General features: G+C 42.0%; 1 protein-coding gene across 4 annotated transcripts in view; it reads right to left on the bottom strand.

Moving 5' to 3' along the window:
* The window catches only part of LOC306656974 (nuclear body protein SP140-like), a 68060-nt gene that overhangs the window by 26990 nt on the left and 15860 nt on the right, over positions 1 to 25210 (bottom strand). For all 4 annotated transcript variants that reach the window (XM_079132620.1, XM_079132622.1, XM_079132621.1 and 1 more), the window contains 7 exons: positions 23011 to 23088; positions 21074 to 21154; positions 13897 to 13980; positions 13376 to 13513; positions 8409 to 8495; positions 7882 to 7998; positions 7045 to 7098 (listed from right to left, as the gene is read on the bottom strand). In XM_079132620.1, coding sequence (XP_078988746.1) covers positions 7045 to 7098; positions 7882 to 7998; positions 8409 to 8495; positions 13376 to 13513; positions 13897 to 13980; positions 21074 to 21154; positions 23011 to 23088 — 639 coding nt within the window. The remainder of the gene's footprint in view (positions 1 to 7044; positions 7099 to 7881; positions 7999 to 8408; positions 8496 to 13375; positions 13514 to 13896; positions 13981 to 21073; positions 21155 to 23010; positions 23089 to 25210) is intronic.

The following is a 25210-nucleotide window of genomic DNA, read 5'->3' as shown; positions in this document are numbered from 1 at the left end:
GCAGGAATAATACAATAGCAACTGTGAATTCATGTGAAAGGACACTCACGTTCACCAAAAAATTCTCCCAGGTTCTCTGGATGTTTAAAAATTTCATGACTCAATATTCAACCAAAATGTATTTGGAAAGAACAGATTACTTGCCAAGAATTAACAGTTATAATAAAAAGTATTTTCATCAGGTACACAGTGAAGTTCTGAAGGCAAAGGAGTAATCACTTTACTGAGAAGAAATACATGTCAACCTCAAATGGCCAACTTAGATTTTAAAAAACTATAAAAATAAAGACAATTTGCACATACAAGACTTGGAAAAAAAAACTTACTACTTAGAGATCACTCTCCAAAAGAACTGAAGGATTTACTTCAGGTAGATAAAGAGAGGAGCCCAAGGAAAATAATTATGAGTACACAAAATAATTTTTAAAATTTGATCTAAGTAAATATCAACCACAAAATAATGCTTCCAAATTCATAAATTAAAATTTTAAAAGGTAAAATATTAAATAATGACAGCTAAGTGGTAGAGATGGAATGTTCAATTTCTAGTGAAACCATGGTAAGATCTTTGCCATCTTCTAGAATTGGCATGGTTGATAGATTACAGAAAATTTATCTCTAATTTCCAAATAGCAGGGGAAGCATATAATTCTATATCCAAGCTGTCAGATATATAAACGCGTGCGTGCACACACACACACATGCACACAGAAAAAGAATGGTCAGAAAGATTACAGAGGGCGTGGATCCATGTGCATCAGAAATCTAAATCAGTGTAAACAAAAGAAACTACGATGACCATGGACAATTACAAGAGCTAAGTGTTGTTACAAGGGACACAAAACTGCACTAGAGGGCTTAACACAAGGGAAGTGAGAAGCATAAAAACCCACAATACCAGCCCTCACAAGAGATGTTAAGTATTAAGATAACACAGAACACAGTTAATTGCAAAAGAAAAATTTCACTTAGAAGTTATAACTGTAATGGCAAGCCTCCAAGTATTTAAAATAAACCAACAGAATAAATAGGAGTTGGAAAACAAAAACCAGGTGGGTAAATTTGACACATCTATGTGAATCTGGTGGAAGAACCTAACTTACTATGGATAAAGATTTAAATAAGATTGTGCTTAATAGAGGAGAAGTATATGAAGAAAAGTCATAGCTCAACATAGAGCTCAATTGTGTATTATGTTCAAGTCGTTCAACAATTTTAAAGACTCCATGACCAAGTCTTCATACTGGCCTTCATATACCCATTCATAATTACCTAACAAGACACCTTCATTATTGGAGAGATGGATGTGTCCAAAGAAGACTCCACAGCTCATAGCCTCTCTCGCAGCTGGTGTGGCTACCAGCTTAAATCTGGCCAGTAAGACCATAGCAAAATATCATTGTGGAAGGAGGGGAAACTTCTGGAAAAAGGAATAGACCTCTGAGGAAGATAGCTTTTGCTCTCCATCCTTTCTGCTGGTGGCTGGAACATGGGTACTATGGCTGAAGTTCAGCAGGCACCTGGTACCATGATGTGAACTCATGAGTTGCTGAGCCGAGAGGTGGAAGAAGCTTCAAAATACTCAGGGCTGAAAATACCCATAACAATTTTGAAAAAAACCTCACAAAACTTATGCTACCTGATTTCAGGTATTATTGTTATTATTATGATGATGATGATGTATATATATGATATGATAGCATACATATCATAATATATATAGATATATGTATGTCAAGGTCAGAAATAGACCCACACACATGACCAACTGACTTTCAACAAGGATATCAAAGCAATTAATTTAACTCAGAAAGAATACTTTTTTCAACAAATAGTTCATACGGATATTCATATGCCAGAACAATCAATCCTTCAATCCTTGCCTCATATACCAACAAAAACTAACTCAAAAAAGATCATAGATCTAATACCATATAACTTCTTGGACAGAAATGAAATCTTGAGTTATACAAAGACTTCTTATATAGTACCCTAAAATCACAGACTATAAAAGGAGTTATAAAAGGAGACCTCATCAAAATTTTAAAATTTTGCTCTTTAACAGACAATGCTAAGAAAATTAAAAAGAAAAGTCACAGACTGTAAGACCTAAAGCCAACAAAAAGTTATCAGGAGTATCCAGGTAGCACATTCATGAATTACTAGTGGGGATGTAAAAAGGCACAATCATTCTTTAAAAAGATGTTTTCCTTGACTCCATGTATAAACAGAGAAACAACACGTATCCCATTTGTTTACAATAAAAATTTTTAAAAAAAAGATGTTTTGGCAGATTCTTAAAATAACAAACCTGTATTTACTTTCATGTGACCCAACAGTACCACTCCTGGGCATCTAATCAAGAAAAATGAGATCATATATCGACTCAATGATCTGCATATATTCATAGAGCTTTATTTGTGATAGATGAAACTGGAAACAGCTTGGTGATTATCAACAAGTAAAGAGATAATCTATTTGTGAGCATCCACATAAGGAATGCTTCCTGGCAATAAAAACATGTAACTACTGACACATACAGCGAGATGAGTCTCAAAAGCATTATGTTAAGTGAAATGAGTCAGACATACATAATCTATGTATTGTATGAATCCATTTATATGAAATTTCATAAAAGAAAAACTAATGGATAAAAAGAGATTGCCTCTTGTCAAGGCCAGAGGTGGGGAGATGGACACAAGACAGACTTTGGGGGTAATGGAAATCTATGTTGTGATTGTGGAGGTATTTATATGACTACACATTTGTTAAAATTCATTCCGTTTTACCGTAAGATGATGCATTTCATTGAATGTAAATTACATCTCAATAAAACTGATAAAGAAACTAAAAATGTACAAGATCTACATAAAGAAAACTATACCCTTAGTACCCTTATCAAAGATTATTTGGCCATACATGCATGCCTAGATTTCTGGGCTCTCTATTCTGTTCCACTGGTCTAGGTATTTGCTTGTATGACAGTGCTATATTGTTTTGATTATTAGAACTTCATAGTAAAATGTGTCAAAGAGTGTGATGGCTCCAGCTTTGTTCATCTTTCTCAAGATTACTTGACTGATTTTGGGTCTTTTGTGGTTCCATACACATTTTAGGATCACTTTTCTCAATTTCTATGGAAAACACCAATGAAATTTTAATAGAGATTGCCTTGAATCTGTAGATCACGTTAGATAATATTGACATTTTAATGGTATTAACTCCTCCCATCCCTGTACATGAGATATCTTTCCATTAATTTCTGCATTGTTCATTTTCTTTCATCAATGTCCTGTAATTTTCTGCATATAAGTATTTCACCTCCTTGGATGAAGTCATTCCTAAGTATTTTATTCTTTTTGATGCTATATATAGGGGATTTTCTGGATAGTTTGTAGTTAAAGTATAGAAACACTACTTGGTTTTGTATGTTTATTTATTTTTTATTTTATTTTATTTTTTACTAATTAATTAATTAATTTATTTATTTATTTTTGCAGTACTGGGGATCGACCTCAGGGCCTTGTGCTTGCGAGGCAAGCACTCTACCAGCTGAGCTATCTCCCCAGCCCGTATGTTGATTTTTGTATCCTGTAACTTTATTGAATTCATTTATTGGTTCTAATGATCTTGGGGTAGACTCATTAGGGGTTTCTATTAATAAGATCACATTATCTGAAAATAGTTTACTACTTGCTTTCTGATTTGTATACTTTTTATTTTTTTCTTGCCTAATTCCTCTGGCTAGCACTTCCAGAGGTGTGTTGAAAGGATAAGATGAGATGAGCACCCTTTTCTTGCTTCTGATCTTAGAAGAAAAGATTTCAGTTTCTTGTTTTTGAATATAAGGTTAGCTTAAATAATAGACTACTGTTTCAGAGTTGATTCCAGACACAGATTTGTGTATAATGGGAAAAGTACATTAAATGACATTTGGAAATGTAACCAAAAAGTGTTGGAGTTATTTCTTGTAAATACTATCTCACATCAGACACAAAAGGATGGGTCCTGTTATGTTATCGACTTAAACATTGAAACATACTAAGTACTTCAACTATTCTAGAAGCAAATAAAAATATTTCTAAAGCCTTGAGTTGGAAAATATCCCTGTAAAGTTTATATAAAACCTGAAAACCATAAAGAAACAGAGATTTGACTACATAAAATTTTCAAACTTCTCTAGGATAAAGGTGCAATAAACAAACCTAAAAGAATAACATTTAATGAAACAAAATACAGCAACATATGCGTGTAAAATATACAAGTAGTTCTAGAGTTATTCAGCCATGTTGAAAAAAACAAAAAGGCAAAAACATAACAAAAACACTATCAAGGCATATGTTCCAGATATTTGTAGAAAAGGAAACCAAATGGTTATATCAAATGAAAAATGAACCAAAAATGAAAGCAATGCAAATTAAAACAGGAATGAAATAAAACTAAGAGTTAAGCCAGCAAAGTATTAAATGTTTATTAGGTCTAGTATATGATATACTGGTTTAAAGTGAGGGAAACATAGCAGTATGAATAGATTTATTAGACATACAGAATTATATCTAAATGTGTTAATACAAATATTAAAAAAGATATAGGAAAATATACACCAAAGTGTGTGTGCATTAAAATCAGAAAAATGTAAAGATCTAACCATTTTAAAAACACCAATTTATATTTTTAAAAATCTAATATATCCTGGCAACCACCACTCTTCTTGTCTCTATAATTTTAACTAAATATTTCATATAAATGAAATCATATAGTAAAAAATGTTTAAATCTAATATGACCATATATGGTGTTTTTTTGTTTTAGTTTTTTGTTTTATGAATATACTGGTTTTCTGCTGCTGCCATAATAAATTGCCATAAACTTAGTGGCTTCAAACAACATGATCTTGTTGACTTACAGTTCTGCAGGTCAGAAATCAGCTGCGGGTCCCACAGGCCTAAAACCCAGGTATCCACAGGTTCCTCTTTCCTCCTTGAGGTGCTATGGAGAACCCATTTCTTTGCCCTTTCCAGCTTCTGGCAGCTGCCTACATTCTTTGGTTCACGGACCCTGCTTAATCTTCAAAGCCAGCTACACGGTGCTTTCCTGGTCGTTCTGTGGTCACATACCCTTATGCACTCCTCTTTCCAAAGGAGAAAAGGATCTCTGATTTTAAAACCCCATGTGATTTGACTGGACCATTCAAATAATCCAGAATAATCTCCCTACCTCAAGAACCTTAATTTAATACTATCTTCATTTTTTTTTTTCAACGCTAGGGATTGAACCCAGAGTCTCTTGATTGCAGTGGGGGGAGCACTCTACTACTGAGCCACATCTCCAGTCCTTAATCCTATCTTCAAATTCCCTTTTGCTTCCTACAGTAACAGACTCTAGGTTCTACAGGATGTGGACAACATTGTTTCTCTTGCTTATGAATCTTATGATTCTCCTACATACATTGTAGGCATTCCATTATATGACAGGCACCCCGCAAATCTTCCCTAAGTACCCACATAGTCATGGGCATTACGTTAGACCAGGGGCACCCCACAAATCTTCCCTAGATATTCACAGACATTTTGACTTCTGTTAAAATGACTGAATGGATCTATGAGTCCTGTGCTTCCTCTCTCTCTTCATAGAACCTATTTTCGAATGAACACCCCAATCTCACATGGCTTTCCAGGCACTGGTAAAAAGCCACACACCACAAGCTAGGTCACCCCGCAAAGCACTTTCCTGACAGTGGGGCTCCTAATCTGAGCATCTTTTGCAACCTGGACAGGATGAGAACTTTCCAACAAGCCTTCTTTTCTCTGAGCAGTTCTTCCCTCAATTCATCCCTTTCCTCTTAAACTTTACTATAATTAATTGGCAAAGACAGCAGGATGCACCTTCAAACGGCTTTCCACAGAGTGGCAGGACAGGGTTTCACTGGGCCTTCTGCCGCCACGTAGTGAAGAGCCCCTTCCTTCCAGTCTCCAAAGACACGCTCTAATTCCCTTCTGGGCCTCGCAGTGACACCGGGAATCTTCACATTTTCTCTAGCAGTCTGTTCAGGATGATTTAGGCATTCTCTAGACAACACAGAATTTGTCTTCCACGTTCCTCACTCCCCCTGAGGCCTCTCCAGCAGAGCCCTCAGCATCCATGTCTCTACTAATGAGGTGCCCAAGACATTCTAAGCCTTTCTGTCATGCTGTCCACAGCCTTCCATTCTCTCCACACTGCCTAAATCCAAACTCACTGCCACATTTTCAGGAAAGTGTGATGGTTGTACCCCACTTCCAAGGAGAGTCATACATTACTAAACAGTACAGACACACTCTGAGAAAATCGTTGCAGGTTGTTTGTCTACGCAAACACTGCAAAGTGTGCTTAGGCTAACCAAGAGAGCTACGACGTCAGTAGGTAATGCGGTCGTATGGGACCATCACGTCTGTGCAGAAATCCATTGTGCAGAGCCTGTCTGTACCCAAACCTGATTTGTTCTTAATTGCTTCCATAACAATTACCACACATTTAGAGACTTAAAACAACACAAAATTATTATATGACAGTTATGTCAGTTAGAAATCTAAGGAGGGTGTCACTGGGCTAAAATTAAGGTGCTAACAGGCCTTCATCTCCTTCTGGTGGCTGTAGGGAGAATCTATTTCCCTGAGGTTTCCAGCTTCAAGAGGCCACTCCCACGCCTTGGTCCCTTCTTCCACCTTCAAAACTAGTAGCACTGCCTCCTTCCCTCCATTCCTCCGAAATCACACCTTCCTCTCTCCACAGTCGGGAAAGCTTCTCCACTTCCTGAGGCCCATAAAATTAGATAGAACCCACCCAGATGATTCAAATAATTTCTCCATCTCAAGGGCCCTTGCTTAACTCTATCTGTACACACGTGAGAAAACAGACTACAAATTCCAAGGATTAAGACATGGACATCTTTGGGAGCCTATCATTCTGTCTACCATGACATTGTAATAATAACAGTAATAATAACAATAGGCATTAACAACACATTTGCAAAATTCAGAGCAAGTAAAGTCTCATTTATTCTTACTTCTTTTACGCTTGGGTTTTCCTAAGGTAGCGTTGTTTCCAGTATTCACAGTGTCTAGAAAATAACAAGTGATAAGAAATAGAAATTAATAAATAAAAGTAACAAGTCTTAAGACAATTGCTGACGCAGAAGGCTTACACTGCAAAGATGTCTGGATTATCATTCCTTTCTTCCTTGTGAAAGAATCCAAAAACCTACTGAACTGAGGACTAGGAGTCCAGGATCCATGCTGACTCTTCTTTTTTTCCCCCAATAGGACTTTGAAAAATTGTTTCTTTGGGAACAGAAACAGTTGCCCTACTTTTCTTAGACCTTCAGCTCTTTCTACAGATTCAATAAAGATTTTATGTGCAAAATTTTATAGGCAATGCCTGTGTAAATCAGTGACATGCTGGAGGATGTCAGTAAAAATGCACTGGATGGAGAACAGCTGGTCTGAGGCCTTTCCTCCTGCCAGCTAAACAGCAGGACTCTGCCTGTGGACAGAGACCTTTCGAAGGTTGTGATGAGGTGAGACACAGTAGTCTCCCAGCAGAAGTTCACTTGGCTCCCTCGGGTTCCTGGGAAAATTGGTTTTGGCTACAGTCAAGAATGTACCTGCCATTTTAAAGAGTGCGGTTTTATAGCATGCATACATTCTCAACAGAATCCGACTTGTTAAATGTGACTTTACGAAGATTCCTTGCTTCCCTGCTGTTTCCAAAAGTCTCAGGCCAAGCAAAGGCAGCCAGAGGGATTCTGGGATGGACGGCACCACCTGTCACTACTCCACCGGGGCCTGTGGTACCCACTAAGCCATCCCGAAGCCCTCCCCAAACCATGTCCCCGCAGCCTTACCTGTCATGTCCTGGGCTTGGCTGCTGTCCGCCCTTGCTCCTGGGCCTTCTGGCACATTGTTTGAGAAACACATGACACAGGAACACGTCTCATTTCCCTGTGCCGTTTGATCTGCTCCTGGACCAAAATCAGGATTTCTGAAGACATTCCGTTTGCCCTGTAGTCCTTCTTCCCACACCCTTTTGGTTCCCTTCTCTATTTCTTCCTCTGAAAATTTTCCTTCCGCTGTTTCCCTCTATCTGACACTTCCTTTCAGTCTTGCTTTTTGTCCTCCCTGTCTTTTCCTCTTTCTTTTTTTTTTTTTTTTTTAACCTGTGCTTATGTAAAAGGGCCCAAAATGTTCAGTAAATTCTGAGTAGAAAATAGTTAGGGTTGGAGGGTAAGAATGTTTAAGCAGAAACCATTTTCCTTTCTTAACTTCTGTACCTTAAACACCAGGTAAAACTCAAAACTGTCAGAAGTTAAATAATGTCTCTTCCTCTTTATCAGAACTGTGTCTGTTTTAATTATTTTTAAGTCTTAATTACCTTGTCCATCATAGCAGAGCAAGTTGGGAGTAAGCTCCTCCGACTCTCCTTCTTTATTCGTTTGGTGATCTTCTAATTCGCCGGATACTAATGAGAAACAAAAGAAGGACTGTCCACGGATCCTCAGACAGTGACCAGAGGAGAGTGCCAGGGCTCCCAGGACCCACCCTGACGTTCTAGGCTAAGAGGAACTGCTCTGTTCTAGAGCAAAAGCCCCGCTCCAGTTATCACACCTGAGAGCAGCAGGACCACGCTCTTTCATCTTACACCGGGTTCACCTTTTCTAAAACTTCTCTCTTTCTACTTGTAGCCCAGAAAATTAAAAAAAAAAAAAAAAAAAAAAAAAAAGTTATTTTCTTCCAGAAAAAAAAAAAAAAAAAAAAAAACTAGGTTTTCTTTGGAAATAGAAACCAGCAGAACCAGTTTCAAACTCATCCCAAATGACCAATGACAAACTTACTTCACTAACCACATTTCTGAAAGTCCACCAATCAGAGGCAGCCAGCTCTGCAGAACTGAAGCCAAGTTCATCAGCAATACCCTCTAAAAAGGTGAACCCCAGCTAAACGCCAGCCTATTCATAAACACTCCTGCTTCTACAAGTACCAGGCCCTGAGCTCCTTGCCTTCAAAAACTCTATATAAACCAGCAGTTTCCTGTGTCATAGGGACCTTGCCACACAAGCACAGAGTCACCTCCCACCAGGAACTTTGCTTAGCGAGTTCAGAGAGTGAGCACAGATATTGAGTGGTGGTCTCTCCCTTCAATATTTGGAGTCCCCACCAAGATCTCTGGAAGACTTGCTTAAGAAGATCCAATGGGACCCCTGGACCAGTAGGTGTCAATTCCAGACTTCTTGGGCTTGGGCCCAGCTCAGATGGTCTTCCTGATCCACTACCAAATGAATCAGCCTCAACAACAACTTGAGCTCTGTATTGTTTCACTGGGCTCTGATTTTTGAATGTATCCGATTTAAAGATGGGTATGCACTTAGACATGAAGTAATTAGATATTTTAGTTTGGAGGTACAATATTTAGCAATTATTCCCTCCATTTATGTACTTATTTTTCATTATTTCATTTATTCTCACTCTTGTCTATTTTTAAAAGTCTTGTATTGTCTGTTTCTGATTTTTCTGTATTTTCAGAATATTAGAAGAATGTGATCCAAAGCAAACACATGGAGACAAATGTCTAATAAGTCCTTAATCTAGACAGCCCCCAAACTGATGGATGTGGGTTCATAGACAATAGCCAAATTGAGCAAAGATGTTTGGTCACACCTTGTCTTGGGTTCCTCAGCACAACTTCAAGAGGGCAACTTGGTATCTTGTCAATTTGTAAAACAAAATCATTTCGGTCGTATGTAAACTGGGTTAAATTATTCTCATGTACTTGGTCATGTGTCTCCTTTTGGGTCTCTGGTTGGTGATCCCCGACTCCACACCTGGGCCACACACCATCCATACTCTTAACTGAGAGCAGAGGCCTCATTGCTATTTGTCATGGGACTGTCTTCCTCAAAGCCATAAGTGCCCCAGACAGAACCTGCACTTCCTTTATAGACTCTAACTCCTGCACAAATCTAAATAAAAGGCAAGAAAAGGTAACTGGATTACAAGGAGGGACTTTTGACCTGTCAAAAGTAACACATTTGGGCCAGGCGTGGTGACTCACGCCTGTAATCCCAGCAGTTCATGAGGCTGAGGCAGGAGAATCAAGAGTTCAAGGCCAGCCTCAGCAAATTAGCGAGGCCCTGAGCAATTCAGTGAGACCCTGTCTCTAAATAAAATACAAAACGGGCTGGGGATGTGGCTCAGTGGTTAAGTGCCCTGGGTTCAATCCCCAGTACCTAAAAAAAGGTAACATATTTGGTAAGTACTTCTGTAAAGGAAGGGGGACATCTCCAGACATTCCCATATCGCAACCAGAAACTTACTTTCAGGCCATTATCTTTCTTTTCTTTAGTAACACCCCTAACAAAGGTACTAGGTGGAGATCTATTCTGCAAATGGAACTACCAGATTTAAAAAATGTACACAAGGACTAATTTTAGAAATTCCAAAAAAATTCTCCTATGCACAGTTTATAGTTGATCTGAACATTCATATAGCTAATGTGTGATTCAAGATCTGCAAGCAATAAACAAAATAGCTACATTTCACTTCCATGTAGCACCTAAACCATTTACTATAATCTCTTCAGTCTCATCTAAAGACATTCTTTTCTTTGATGCATTTATGCTCAACTTTCATTTGATGTCCCATTTAATATTATTTGCCTGGGAAAATCAATGGCTCATGGAGACAATTATTTTCTATGGGTTTTGTTGCACACTGTTGTGATAGGCAGAATTCTACGGTGGTTCCTGAGGATTTTCCTCCCTAATCTAAGGAACTATGAACATGAGGTATTATTCCCATGATTAAGTCATGTTATACTGCAGAGTTGGAAAGGGGAGGATATCAGGGTGGGCCTGGTCTAGTCACATGAGCCCAGCTAGCAGCAGAAGAGGAAATCAGAAGTTCAAAGAGTGAGCAGGACTCCACACACTATTGCTCCCTGGAAGATGTAGGGGCCCTGTGTCAGGGAATGTGAGTGGTCTCTGTGGGCAGAGTGAGCGCTATCCAAGAACCAGTTCCAAAGCTGTGACCTCAGCCCTACAACCCGAGGACCTGGATTCTGTCAACAACCTGGATTAACTTGGTCGTGATATTTTCCCCAGAACCTTTGGTTAAGTGCTCAGCCTGGCTGACTCGCCACCTTCTGTCTTGTAAGACTCTGAACAGAAAATAAACTGAGCCCGCCCAGAATTCTGACCTGTGGATCTAGGAGATAATAGACAGGTGTTGAGTTAGACACTAGATTGTGGCAACTTATTATTCAGCAACAAAAACCAAAGATAATCATTCTCTCCCCAATTTTAAATAAGACCCAAGAGACTTAAAGTTCATATGTGCATCCTCTTTGATCGGGTGCATAGGCCATCCCTCTTCAAATCTGTGGATCTAGATACGACCTCACCTAATTATTGAGCTGGCCAAACAAAGAAATGAAACTCGTAATAAAAAATTCCAATTTTGTAAAAACAAAAGGGGGAAGCTATTTTCTTAGTCATACTCCATTTGCTTGAAAAGATGACAATATATGAAGAAATACTGCAAAGTACCTAGAGTTACCCAATTGCTCTAGGCACGCTGATTCAAAACATGACCGACATCAGAGCCCGCGCTCCAGGACACAGCCCATCTAGTTGCCTCAAAGTGACGGCCAATGTCCCTATTAGTCCAGGTGTCTTGAGATTTTGTACTACAATTGCCTTTACATATAATGGGACTGCATTCAGCAATATTCTACTGCTACTTAAAACGTTTCCCCACCTTTTGATCAACTAATTACTAAATATCACTGCTTCTCTTTCCTCCTCTTCTTCCATAGGCATAGCACTCAATCCAGCAGCACCATAACTCTTCATGGGGGAGAATCCTACGAGTTTCATTTCCAGTGTCCTCTTCCAGAAGATGTTTGGCTATGGACAATACTAAATGGCCTTTCTCGCATCTTCTTATTAGGGACTTCCTCATGGGGAAACATTAAAAGTTTCTACAGTCCTAGGAAACTCATTATTCTTTGGCCACATGAACAAATAAAGCCAGAATCTTCCCAACTAGTCAATGATAGCGTCCCTCCAGGACACAGGCCTCTGAAAGCCAGTCAATCACCACATCCCCACGCTCTGACAGTCAGCAGAGCAGTAACAGCCAGGGTCCCGTTAACCTGCCCTCACTGCTGAAGGTCAGCTAGTCCCCAAGCAAGCCCGTTCTGAAAGGTCCTCCAATCCCTGAGCTCCACACTTCCCCAAACATCCTACAGTAGGAGTGCTATTCAGAGAAACTGGACTTATAAGCACACGCTTCCTCAATTAAAAATCAAAGAATTCAGGCTTTGGTTAAACATTAAATGGTTCCCTCTTCTTTTAACAGTATACACATTTTCATAAAGGCCTCCATGCTTCTCCTTGACTTTCTGGATTCTCCCTGACACTTCAGTCTCCATGATTACCTGCCTTTTTCTCCTTCAGTGATGCTGTATGTCTATGTTTTCACATTGCCTCTGCATTCACCTCCTCTGGCTCTATTCTTCTGGGTGTCTCCTATCTCATATAGTGCATTAGAGTCACATATTTTCTGTCTGTGATTTTTCCCCTCTTGTCTCCCTAAGCATTCTTTATTTGCTAAATAAAAATCTCTGTACTTTGCATCCTAGTGGATTCCTGGGTATCCAAAAGCCCCTTGGACTGCCACTTTGGACACTTAACATGACCCAACTCATGCCAGCTTTGCAGAACCCAAAGCCCACGTAGATCTCTGCTCTGCTTTTCTTTCTTGGGACATAGCTTCTTTGCGTCTTATATACATTTGTATTTCTAGTTCCTAAAAACAACAACAATAAATTTCCCACCTGTGTGTTAAGGTTTTTTGAGGATGAAAGAATAGCATAATTATCAAAGTATACCGAGAAAGCACTGTACGGCCCAATGGCATAATGGAGAACTCTGATCCAAAAGAGCATTCGGTTTTATAAATAGCTCATCTGAATTCTATCAACTAGATACTATGTTACTATTTCTTTGAAGGCCTTGTCAAGTTTGTGACAAAACCATAATAAAGATCAACCAGCAGAGACATGCTAAGCTTTTTTATTTCCAGAGAAGATAGGAGTGAGTTGTTATATGAATTCAAATAATAGTAATAATAGTTGTGAAAACATGAAGGCAAAAGAGCAACTCTATTCTAGTGTAATTTTGACGGTAAGTAATATACGAATACCTAATAACAAACAAAAGACTCCTGAATCATGGAGTTCCTGGAGATTTCCTGTCTCCCTGGATTTCCCCAAAAGGCCCTGGGTAAACACGAGGCGTGACTGGATCATTCCATAGAAAAGTGCATTCAGAGTAAACGCACCAGGAAACACCAGCTCCGAATCCGCTCCCGACAGACAGCAGCCAGCATCTTCCTTGCCTCCATTTCCGGGCTCCCACTCTGGGAAGTCTCCCTGGGACTCTTCTCCATCAGACATTGGTAAGTAGGAACTGTTATCTTCTGCAGAAGAGAATGAAATCCCTTAGAGGACTCGGCGTGCAAACCATGGCAGGAGAGCCCAGGCCGAGATGGCGGGAAGCCCAAGGCAGTTCGAGTGACTCACAGTCACGATGTCCCTGGCCTCAGACCCTCCCGCTTTCGCACCCCCCACCCCCTGCCACCAGCATGGAGGCTAAAGTAGCTCCTGTCACTCTTACCAGAGACAAAGGACAGTCTTCTCACCTTGCTCCCTCCCTGAACAGCTCATTCTCTTATTTTTGACCCTTTCCTTTGGCTCTACACATCTCCTTCGTCTAAATGTGTGCAAGCAGCAGGGCGGAATGGGAGACAAGAGGGGAGGAACAAAGATTCCGCAGTTGCTTAGGAGCTGACAACACAATTACCTCCCCCGTCACACGGTGGCTGGCTGACCACCTCCTCTGGCTCTTCCTCAGGAGTCATCTGGGTAGTAACCGGATCACAGGATACTGAAGAGACACAAGGACACAACAGACCATGCAGAGGGACCCAGAAATACACCTTTGTGTGCTCAGATGGCACTAGAAGATTCAGAGAAAAGTACTGGATGTGCAGGGATCCGAATAACTTGTTGAATTTTTAGCATAAATAGACAGAAAGTGAAGAGGGAAGGTCTAACTGGTTAAGGATTGTATGTTTTCTCTCATGTGCAGAAACTAGAGAGGAAAAAGGAAAATAAAGGTGGGGTGGATTCCCTAAAAATCAAAGGGAAGAAATCAGTTGAAGAAAAGAATCAAGGGGTGGATTTTCAAGATGGTGGACTAGAGGGTGGCTGCATTACATGTTGCTCCAGGACTCAGGATTCAAGAAGAGGAGATATTGAGAGACTTGGGACCAACTCAAAGCTGCCGGGTGAGTCCTTCCCATTGGGAAGGCATCCCGGATGGGGCGGTAGTCCCGGAACCAGGGAACTTTGTGAAGTAGAGCTGCCCGGCGAGACACCCCTCCCGCCACTGGAGCAGTGAACGCGGACAACTGGGAGCGTCGGAGAGGAGGCCACTCAACATGACGCTGGGACTCGGAGTGACCCACTGGGACACCGGGAGGCTGCCCAGAGGAGGAGGTGCGCAGCAAGCTGTTTGGACTCAGAGTGACCGCTCCTGAACACCGGGGGCTGCCCGGAGAAGGAGGAGGAGTGCGGCTGGTCGCTTGGACTTGGAGCGGTTGCACCAGGGCTACGGTCGGCTGTCAGGAGGAGGAGGTGCACAGTGAGTTACTTGGACTCAGAGTGACCACACGGAACACCGGGCTGCTGCCCGGAGGAAGAGGCATGTGGCGGGTCGCTGGGACTCAGAGCAACTGTACAGGGCTCCAGGTGGCTGCTCAGAGGAGGGGTGCATAGCCAGGCAATTAGGTGTGGAGCAGGGCCCCAGGACCTAGGCGGCTTCTTGGTGGAAGAGCCGCACAGAGACAAGCTGAGGGGCGGAGCGAAGGTTCCAGGACTGCGGGCAGAATTCTCTGAGGAGAGGCAGCCTAAGGAGACTCATCTGCGAAGGATGAGGCTCCCAGGCCCAGGAGGTAGGGCCGGGCCCCTGGGAACATTGCAGAGGAAGGCTGCCCAGCCCAGGCGGTAGTTGTGGATTGAGGGGAACCTCTAGGAGGGGAACTGACCAGTGAGACCTCCCCACTGGGTGAGTCTTCCCTGCCGGGTGAGGTTTTCCCACAAGGACGGTAAAACCAGAGACACAGGCCCAAACATGCCTTGCCTCAGCCCGCAGCCTAGTTCCCCTATGGATGACCATTGGTCAACAAGTGGAGGCACCTCTGCCCACTAGCAGGGAATATACCCCACCTGAAGGCCACCACCCCTAGAGAGGCAGCTTCCTTGTGGAGCACAGCATTATCAACTTCCTCCAAGACTTCAGGCTGCTGAAGGATAAGAGGGAATATACTAGAAATCTTCAGGGACATTATAAGTCAATAGAGGAAATCTGCAATATCTCAGTGGTCCACTGATACCTGAACGATATGAGAAAACAAGGAAAGAAAATGCTGCAAACAAATCTAGATGTTACATCAATAAAACCCAATGACAGCATGGCAGAAGACATGACAGAAAGGGAGTTCAGAATGTACATAATTAAAATGATCAGGGAAGCAAACGATGAGATGAAAGAGCAAATGCAGGCACTGAATGATCGCACCAATCAGCAGTTAAAAGAGCAAATACAGGAAGCAAAAGATCATTTCGATAAAGAGTTAGAGATATTGAAAACAAACAAACAGAAATCCTTGAAATGAAGGAAACAATAAGCCAAATTAAGAACTCCATAGAAAGCATAACCAATAGGATAGAACACCTGGAAGACAGAACCTCAGATATGGAAGACAAAATATTTAACCTTGAAAACAAAGTTGAACAAACAGAGAAGATGGTAAGAAATCATGAACAGAATCTCCAAGAACTATGGGATATCATGAAAAGGCCAAATTTAAGAATTTTTGGGATTGAGGAAGGCTTAGAGAAATAAACCAAAGGAATGAACAACGTATTCAATGAAATAATATCAGAAAATTTCCCAAATATGAAGAATGAAATGGAAAATCAAGTACAAGAGGCTTATAGGACTCCAAATGCACAAAATTACAACAGACCCACACCAAGGCACATTATAATGAAAATACCTAACATACAAAATAAAGACAGAATTTTAAAAGCTGTGAGAGAAAAGAACCAAATTACATTCAGGGGGATATCCAATATGAATATCAGCAGATTTTTCAATCCAGACCTTAAAAGCTAGAAGGGCCTGGAACAACATTTTTCAAGCCCTGAAAGAAAATGGATGCCAACCAAGAATCTTATACCCAGCAAAACTTACCTTCAAATTTGACGATGAAATAAAATCCTTCCATGATAAACAAAAGCTAAAAGAATTTACAAAAAGAAAGCCAGCATTACAGAACATTCTCAGCAAAATATTCCATGAGGAAGAGATGAAAAACAAAGAAGCAAATCAGCAAAGGGAGGAACTATCCTAAAGGAATTGTCAAATAAAGGAGGAACCAAGTTGTGTCAAAAAATAATAATAAAAAAAATGAGCCAAATGACCGGGAATACAAATCATATCTCAATAATAACCCTGAATATTAATGGCCTGAACTCATCAATCAAAAGACAGACTGGCAGATTGGATTAAAAAGAAAGATCCAACAATATGTTGCCTGCAAGAGACTCACCTCATAGAAAGAGCTACCCATAGACTAAAGGTGAAAGGATGGGGAAAAACATACCATGCACATGGACTCAGCAAAAAAGTTGGGGTATCCATCCTCATTTCCGATAATGTGGACTTCAAGCCAAAGTTAGTCAGAAGGGATAAAGAAGGACATTTCATACTGCTTAAGGGAAGCATAAATCAGCAAGACATAACAATCATAAACCTCTATGCCCCAAACAGTGGCTCATCCATGTATGTCAAACAAATCCTTCTCAATTTCAGAAACCAAATAGACCATAACACAAAAATACTAGGTGATTTTAACACACCTCTCTCACCACTGGACAGATCTTCCAAACAAAAATTGAACAAAGAAACCATAGATCTCAATAACACAATAATTTAGACTTAACGGACATTTATAGAATATACCATCCAACCAAGAGCAAATACACTTTCTTCTCAGCAGCACACGGATCCTTCTCTAAAATAGACCATATATTATTCCACAACACTAATGTTAGCAAATACAAGAAGATAGAGACACTACCTTGTATTCTATCAGATCATAAAGGATTGAAGTTAGAAATAAATAAAAGAGTAAAAAATAGAAACTACTCCAATACCTGGAGATTAAACAATATGCTATTATATGATGAATGGATAACAGAAGATATTAGGAAGGAAATTTAAAAATTCTTAGAGGTAAATGAGAACAAAGAAACATATCAAAATCTCTGGGACACTATGAAAGCAGTACTTAGAGGAAAATTTATTTCATGGAGTGCATTCAATAAAAGAAGTAAAAATCAACAAATAAACAACCTAACACTACAGTTCAAAGCCCTAGAAAAAGAACAGACCAACACCAAAAGTAGTAGAAGACAGGAAATAGTTAAAATCAGAGCCGAAATCAACAAAATTGAAACAAAAGAAACAATACAAAAAATTGACAAAATAAGTAGTTGGTTCTTTGAAAAAATAAAGAAAATTGATAAACTCTTAGCCACACTAACAAAGAGAAGACGAGAGAAAACCCAAATCACTAATAATTCGGAATGAACAAGGAAATATCACAACAGACACGATTGAAATACAAAACATAATTAGAAGCTATTTTGAAAATCTATACGCCAACAAAATAGAAAATTTCAAAGACATCAACAGGTTTCTAGAGACATATGAATTGCCTAAACTGAACGAGGAGGACATAAACAATTTAAATAGACCAATTTCAAATAATGAAATAGAAGAAGTCATCAAAAGCCTACCAACAAAGAAAAGTCCAGGACCAGATGGGTTCTCAGCCGAGTTATACAAAACCTTTAAAGAGCTCATTCCAATACTTCTTAAAGTATACCATGAAATAGAAGAGGAGGGAACCCTCCCAAACTCATTCTATGAAGCCAATATCACCCTGATACCTAAACCAGACAGAGACACATCGAGGAAAGAACATTTCAGACCAATATCCTTAATGAACATCGACGCAAAAATTCTCAACAAAATTTTAGCAAATCGCATACAAAAATATATTAAAAAGATAGTGCACCACAATCAAGTGGGTTTCATCCCAGGGATGCAAGGTTGGTTCAATATCCGGAAATCAATAAATGTAATTCACCATATCAATTGACTTAAAGTCAAGAATCACATGATTATTTCAATAGATGCAGAAAAAGCATTTGATAAAATACAGCATCCCTTCATGTTCAAAACATTAGAATAAATAGGGATAGTGGGAACATTCCTTAACATTGTAAAGGCCATCTATGCTAAGCCTATGGATAATATTAAATGGTGAAAAACTGAAAGCATTCCCCCTAAAAATTGAAACAAGGCAGGGATGCCCCCTTTCACCACTTCTATTCAATATCGTCCTTGAAACTCTAGCCAGAGCAATTAGACAGACCAAAGAAATTAAAGGGATACGAATAGGAAAAGAAGAACTCAAATTATCCCTATTTGCTGATGATATGATTATGTACTTAGAGGAACCAGAAAATTGCACCAGAAAACTTTTAGAACGCATAAGTGAATTAAGTAAAGTAGCAGGATATAAGATCAATATTCATAAATCTAGTGCATTTTTATACATAAGTGATGAATCTTTGGAAAGAAAAATTAGGAAAACTACCCCATTCACAATAGCTTTGAAAAAAATAAAATACTTGGGAATCAATCTCACAAAAGAGGTGAAAGACCTCTACAATGAGAACTACAGAACACTAAAGAAAGAAATTAAAGTAAACTTTAGAAGATGGAAAGATCTCCCATGTTCTTGGATAGGCAGAATTAATATTGTCAAAATGGCCATACTACCAAAAGTGCTATACAGATTCAATGCAATTCCAATTAAAATCCCAATGACGTACCTTACAGAAATAGAGCAAGCAATCATGAAATTCATCTGGAAGAATAAGAAACCCAGAATAGCTAAAGCAATCCTTCACAGGTAAAATGAAGCAGGGGGTATCGCAATACCAGAACTTCAACTCTACTACAAAGCAATAGTAACAAAAACGGCATGGTATTGGCACCAAAATAGACAGGTCGATGAATGGTACAGAAGAGAGGACATGGACACAAACCCAAATTAATACAATTTTCTCATACTAGACAAAGATGTCAAAGATATGCAATGGAGAAAAGATAGCCTCTTCAACAAATGGTGCTGGGAAAATTGGAAATCCATATGCAACAGAATGAAACTAAACCCATATCTCTCACCCTGCACAAAAATCAACTCAAAATGGATTGAGGACCTCAGAATCAGACCAGAGACCCTGCATCTTATAGAAGAAAAAGTAGGTCCAGATCTTCTACATGTCGGCTTAGGACCAGACTTCCTCAACAGGACTCCCATAGCACAAGAAATAAAAGCAAGAATCAATAACTGGAATAGATTCAAACTAAAAAGCTTTCTCTCAGCAAAGGAAACTATCAGCAATGTGAAGAGAGAGCCTACAGAGTGGGAGAAAATCTTTGCCAATCATACTTCAGATAGAGCACTGATCTCCAGAATCTACAAAGAACTCAAAAAACTCTACACCAAGAATACAAATAACCCAATCGACAAATGGGCTAAGGAAATGAATAGACACTTCACAGAAGAAGATCTACAAGCAATCAACAGACATATGAAAAAATGTTCACCATCTCTAGTAATAAGAGAAATGCAAATCAAAACCACCCTAAGATTCCATCTCACCCCAATTAGAATGGCGATTATCAAGAATACGAGCAACAACAGGTGTTGGCGAGGATGTGGGGAGAAAGGTACACTCATACATTGCTGGTGGGGTTGCAAATTAGTGCAGCCACTCTGGAAAGCCCTGTGGAGATTCCTTAGAAAACTTGGAATGGAACCACCATTTGACCCAGCTATCCCACTCCTTGGTCTATACCCAAACAACTTAAAATCAGCATACTACACAGATACAGACACATCAATGTTCATAGCTGCTCAATTCACAATAGCCAGAATTGTGGAACCAACCTAGATGCCCTTCAATTGATGAATGGATAAAGAAACTGTGATACACACACACACACACACACACAATGGAATATTACTGAGCCATAAAAAATGATAAAATTATGGCATTTGCAGGCAAATGGATGAAATTGGAGAATATCATGCTAAGTGAGATAAGCCAATCTCAAAAAACCAAAGGACGAATGATCTTGCTGATAAGTAGATGATGACACAATAATGGGGGGTGGGAGGGGTTAGAGTTAGGTTAGGGAGGGAGGCAAGAATGGAGGAAGGAAGGCCTGTATAGAGGGAAAAGAGGGGTGGGATGGGTGGGGGGAAGGAAAAAATAACAATGAATCAAACAACATTACCCTATGTAAATTTATGATTACACAAATGGTATGCCTTACTCCATGTACAGAGAAACAACATGTATCCCATTTGTTTACAATAAAAAAAGACCCCCCCCAAAAAAAATCAAGAACATAAAAAAAAAAAAAAAAAAGAACCAAGGGGTGGGAATTAGGGAGGGCAGGGGAAGAGCTGGGGAGATATTGGCCAAATTCTGGTGTTACATTGCTTGTGTGAAAATGGAACAGCAAAGCCCGTCAATACAGACAGCTATGATGCACCAATAAAATAATGAGGAAAAGAAAGGGAAAGACAGTCTTCCTTGGAACTTATCACTTTGACCTGAGTGGGGAATGCACATATTCTACCAAGGGTCATACTGTTCCAAACAGAATTCACAAGAATTTCTCCTTGTGTTTCCCACAGAAGTCCAGGAAGTCTCCATGCAAAGAATCCCATCTGAGGACTAGCAGGAGAGGGCTCAGAGTGCACCCAACAGCAGACACCTGGTTCAGCCACCACCACCCGGGGCTGGGCACGCTTCCTCCTGACCTGGTGCACGTGCTGGGGACGGGCAGGAAGCTTCCTCAGGCTCTTCTTTCCCATTCATCTCCCAGCAGGCATCGCTGCCCTCTGCGGAAAAGAAGCGAGACCGTAAGTGGTCTCAGGATACAATGGAAGGGGAGTTGTGGAGGAAAACCTTGCAGCAAAGGCGTGGGAAGCTCCAGCATCTCCTGGGTGGGACGATCCCCATCCAAGACCCTCCCGGTCTGAGCTTTAGGTCTACCTGGCCTGTAGGCAGACCTACTCCTGTCACCACCACCAAGGCCGAGAAACCTGCTGCTCCCTCTCCCTGGCACACCTGCTTCTCTCCCCGCCTCCCCTCCCCATTCCTCAGCACGCGGCCCATCTCCGCCCTTGTTCCAGGGTCTCCGTTGCTTGTCTTTGGATGCACTCCTGTCTCCTCCTCTGCCCCGTCTTTGATTGCACCCTGATTTTTGCTGACCTTCCCCATCTCACGTGGATGGGCAAGATGGATGGGCACACGAGGAAACGCTCATCCCTGTACCAAGAAAATGAGGCCTGGAGAGGCAGGAATTCCAGCGTCAAAAAGAACGTGTTGGTCCCGGGTGGGGAATGTTCAGTTCCAGCCGAGAACCATGGAAGGATGAGCTGGCGAGACAGACCTGCCCGGCAGACACGCCCTCAGGAATGTTCTGTCACCTGAGAGCCGGTGACATTGCTGGAGAGAGGATCGTTTCTCCGAGTGTATCTCTGGGCCACTGCACCTGCGGAGACCTGCATCTGAGGACTCACTCTGGAGGCCCCTCTCCCGAAGGCCCTGTGCTGCGACCCTTATTCCTGCTCAGGCTGCCACTTCCGCCTTCCCCCCCTTGGACAGTTCTCACGCTTCACGACGTTGGCTTGGGTTGACCTCCTCCTCGCCACGTGGCTGTGATCTGTGTCCACTCCCCTCTCGATCTTATTTCTCGTGGAGCTTGCCCGGCCCTTGGTCTCTCACTTCCTCCTCTTCTGTTTCCCTGGGTTTTACCTTGACCTCCTGGACGCCTGCAAGTTTTCTATCATTTGCGGTATTTGCCTCATTGAAGCTCTCTTCTCCCAGCTTGATCAAAGCCCTTTGTTTTCACGAGGACCCCAACACCAGGGACCCTGCCCTCCTCCTAAAGCTCCCTGTCGTGACGTGGTGGACGAACTGAACCCCTCTGATGATGCAGCTCACAAGGCACCACACAGCCCTTCAAGCCTGTTCCTAAGCTGTTCTCCTAGTGCCCACCCCAGAGCACGCTGGCCATCGTCTCAGTCCAGGAGCTGTAGCCAGCTCCTCTGCGTGGTGGGCATCGCAGGGGGGGCAGCGTCAGGGGTTCTTTCTGGTTGTCGGGTTCTGCTCCAGTTCTGCTGCTCCACGGGCTCGGCGCTTCGTGCCGGCTGGAAGTCCTGGCTGTGGGTTCCATCTTGGTCTGTGGGTCTCCACCCCCTGGTGCTCCAGGTGTGCCTGGCAGGTCGGTTGGGCCATGGTGTGCTTGTCCAGCTGTGCCTACACTTCACACTTCTTTACGTCCCCCACGCGACTTTGCTAAATCACAAGATTGCGACCAGTCACAAAACGCAGGTCCTTGCACCTGGTATTTCCAGAAGGAGCTGAAGCAGCATGCCCCCACTCACCGGCCACAACCTGCTATTTGGGTTTGACAGGTACATCATCCAATGCCCCTGGCGCTTCCTCCTTGGCACCCAGCCTGACTCTGACACACTGAGTCCCCCTAAGTTCTCAGCACAAGGGCACTGTCTCTCCTCGTCCCTCTGACAGTTTTGAAATGAAACGGAAGATGCACACAATGCCACCTGTACATAAGCAAAACGAAGAGGAGACAGGCCGCCAGGGAGAAGGGGGAGGCGTTTTCCATTCAGACTAGAAAGCAGAGCTCTACGGAGGTCACTGGGACTAAGCCCACTGCCCAGGGCCTCACCTGCTTGCAGAGGGAGCCCCTCCTCCGGTCCTCCTCCTGCGCTGCGAGTCACCCGGGGAACCTGGGGATCGCGGGTCTCTGTAGAGAACAAGAGAATGATGAGCCTCTGGTGGCTGGACGCAGCCCAGGGTGCTGGGACCTCCTGTGGCGGTCCCAGAGAGGCTTCAGAGAGGCTATGCTTTCAGAGGTCTACTGCTTCTTAGAGGTGGGTCGCTCCTTGGAGGTGTGGGGTGCCGGGTGCAGCGCATGGCTTGCGTCCTGTGACCTGCAACCTGCGACCCCGCCCAGGTGCAGAGAATGTCCTATATACCTAAGGCAGCCAATCAGCTTAGGATCAGCACGATTGGAGCACGCGCCACGGTACCAATCAAGAAAGAATGAGGAACATCTGTTGACCACTAGCGCAGAGGAGACATTAACCATCAGGCAAAAGGTCATGAGAGATCTCGCCGTGTTAACACTAACTATGCGCCACCTCTTGGCCCAATGACAGTCGCCATCTTAGAGCTACTTAAACATGTCTCTACAACCGCTGCCTCCTCTCCCTTCTCAGCCTCTCTCCTCCTCTCTCCCTGCCGCCACGGGGTCCCACCTGACCACCTCTCTTCCCTGCTGTGCTCCTCTTCGACTGTCCGGGCTGCCCTTCCCCTGCCTTCTCCTGCCTCTGCCACCCTGTGCCCCTTTCCTGTCACCTGTTTTGCTCTCTTGCACTGGACCTCAGCTATCCCAGTGGGTGGCTCCAGTCCTGTGCTCTCTGTGCCTGGGATCTCCTCCCCCCCCCACCAACAATATTTTACTTTTTCTTCAAAGTCCTTTTTTTTATTTTTTTTTGACTGATACATACATACATAGTAATGGGGTAGCAGGAAATGTCCAGGCATTGTGTCATGTTTCAGTCCAGTTAGGCATACTGATCTCCCCAGACATTTATCATTTCTTTTTTTAAAAAATATTTTTTAATTTTTAAATTTTGTACAGACTGCACTTTGACTCATTGTATGCAAATGGGGTGCATCATTTTGTTTCTATGGTTGTGCACAATGTAGTTTCATGCCATCTGTGTGATCATGCTTGTAATGATGTCTGTCTCACTCCACCATCTTTCATACCCCCCTCCCTCTCATTTCTTTCTACATAATCTAAAGTTCCCCCATTCTTCTCTCACTCCCCACCCCTCCACCCCCATTATATATCATCATCCACTTATAAGGGAAAACATTCAGCCTTTGGTTTTTTGGGATAGATGTTGGCGTGGATGTGGGGAAAAAGACACACTCTTACATTGCTGGTGGAGATGTAAATTGGTGCAGCCACTCTGGAAAGCAGTATGGAGATTTCTCAGAAAACTTGAAATGGACCCACCTCTTGACCCAGTTACCCCACTCCTCAGTTTATACCCCAAGGGCTTAAAATTAGCATACTACAGAAACTCAGGCACATCAATGTTTATAGCAGCTCAATTCACAATAGCTAGATTGTGGAACCAACCTAGATGCCCTTCAACAGACGAATGGATAAAGAAACTGTGGTATATATACACAATGGAATATTATTCAGTCATAAAGAAGAATAATATCATGGCATTTGCAGGTAAATGGATGGAGTTGGAGAATGCCATGCTGAGTGAAATAAGCCAATTCCAAAAAACCAAAGGCCAAATGTTTTCCCTGATAAGTGGATGATGATATCATTTCTTTATGGTGAAATCTCTCAAAATCCCTTCTTCTAGCTTTTTGAAATTTACCATATGTTGTTATGACAGTCACCACCCCAGGCGATGGCACACCAGAGCTTCTTGCTCCTATTTAACTGTAACTTAGTAGTACAGACTGACATGCGGCCCTGGTCCATTCATCTAGAACTGGAGTTTCCTCTTTCCATGCTGACTCCATGACAGGCCCCTGACACCCGCTAACATCCCAAGATGCTGTGCCCACTCTTCCTTTTGCACCCTGCCCTTACAGAAACAACCTGCACACTGTGCACTGTTTTTCCATCTCCAAGAGAGGTTACACGGTACGCGTGGCCGTGTCTGAAGGCTCTGTGGGAAAGGAGGTCTAGCATGATTCTGACGGCGATTATCAGAAGTCTCGCCCAGCTGTCTCCACCCCTGTCCTCCTCTCATTTTCACCCCTTCCACTTGTCTCTGCCTCTTCTCTTTCCTCCTCTGGGCCTTGCTGATGAGGTCCACTGCGACCTC

The sequence above is a fragment of the Sciurus vulgaris genome (assembly GCF_902686455.1).
Source record: "Sciurus vulgaris genome assembly, chromosome: 3".
NCBI lineage: Eukaryota > Metazoa > Chordata > Mammalia > Rodentia > Sciuridae > Sciurus > Sciurus vulgaris.
The sequence above is the reverse complement of the archived record's forward strand: the minus strand, read 5'-3'. Positions and strand labels throughout refer to the sequence as shown.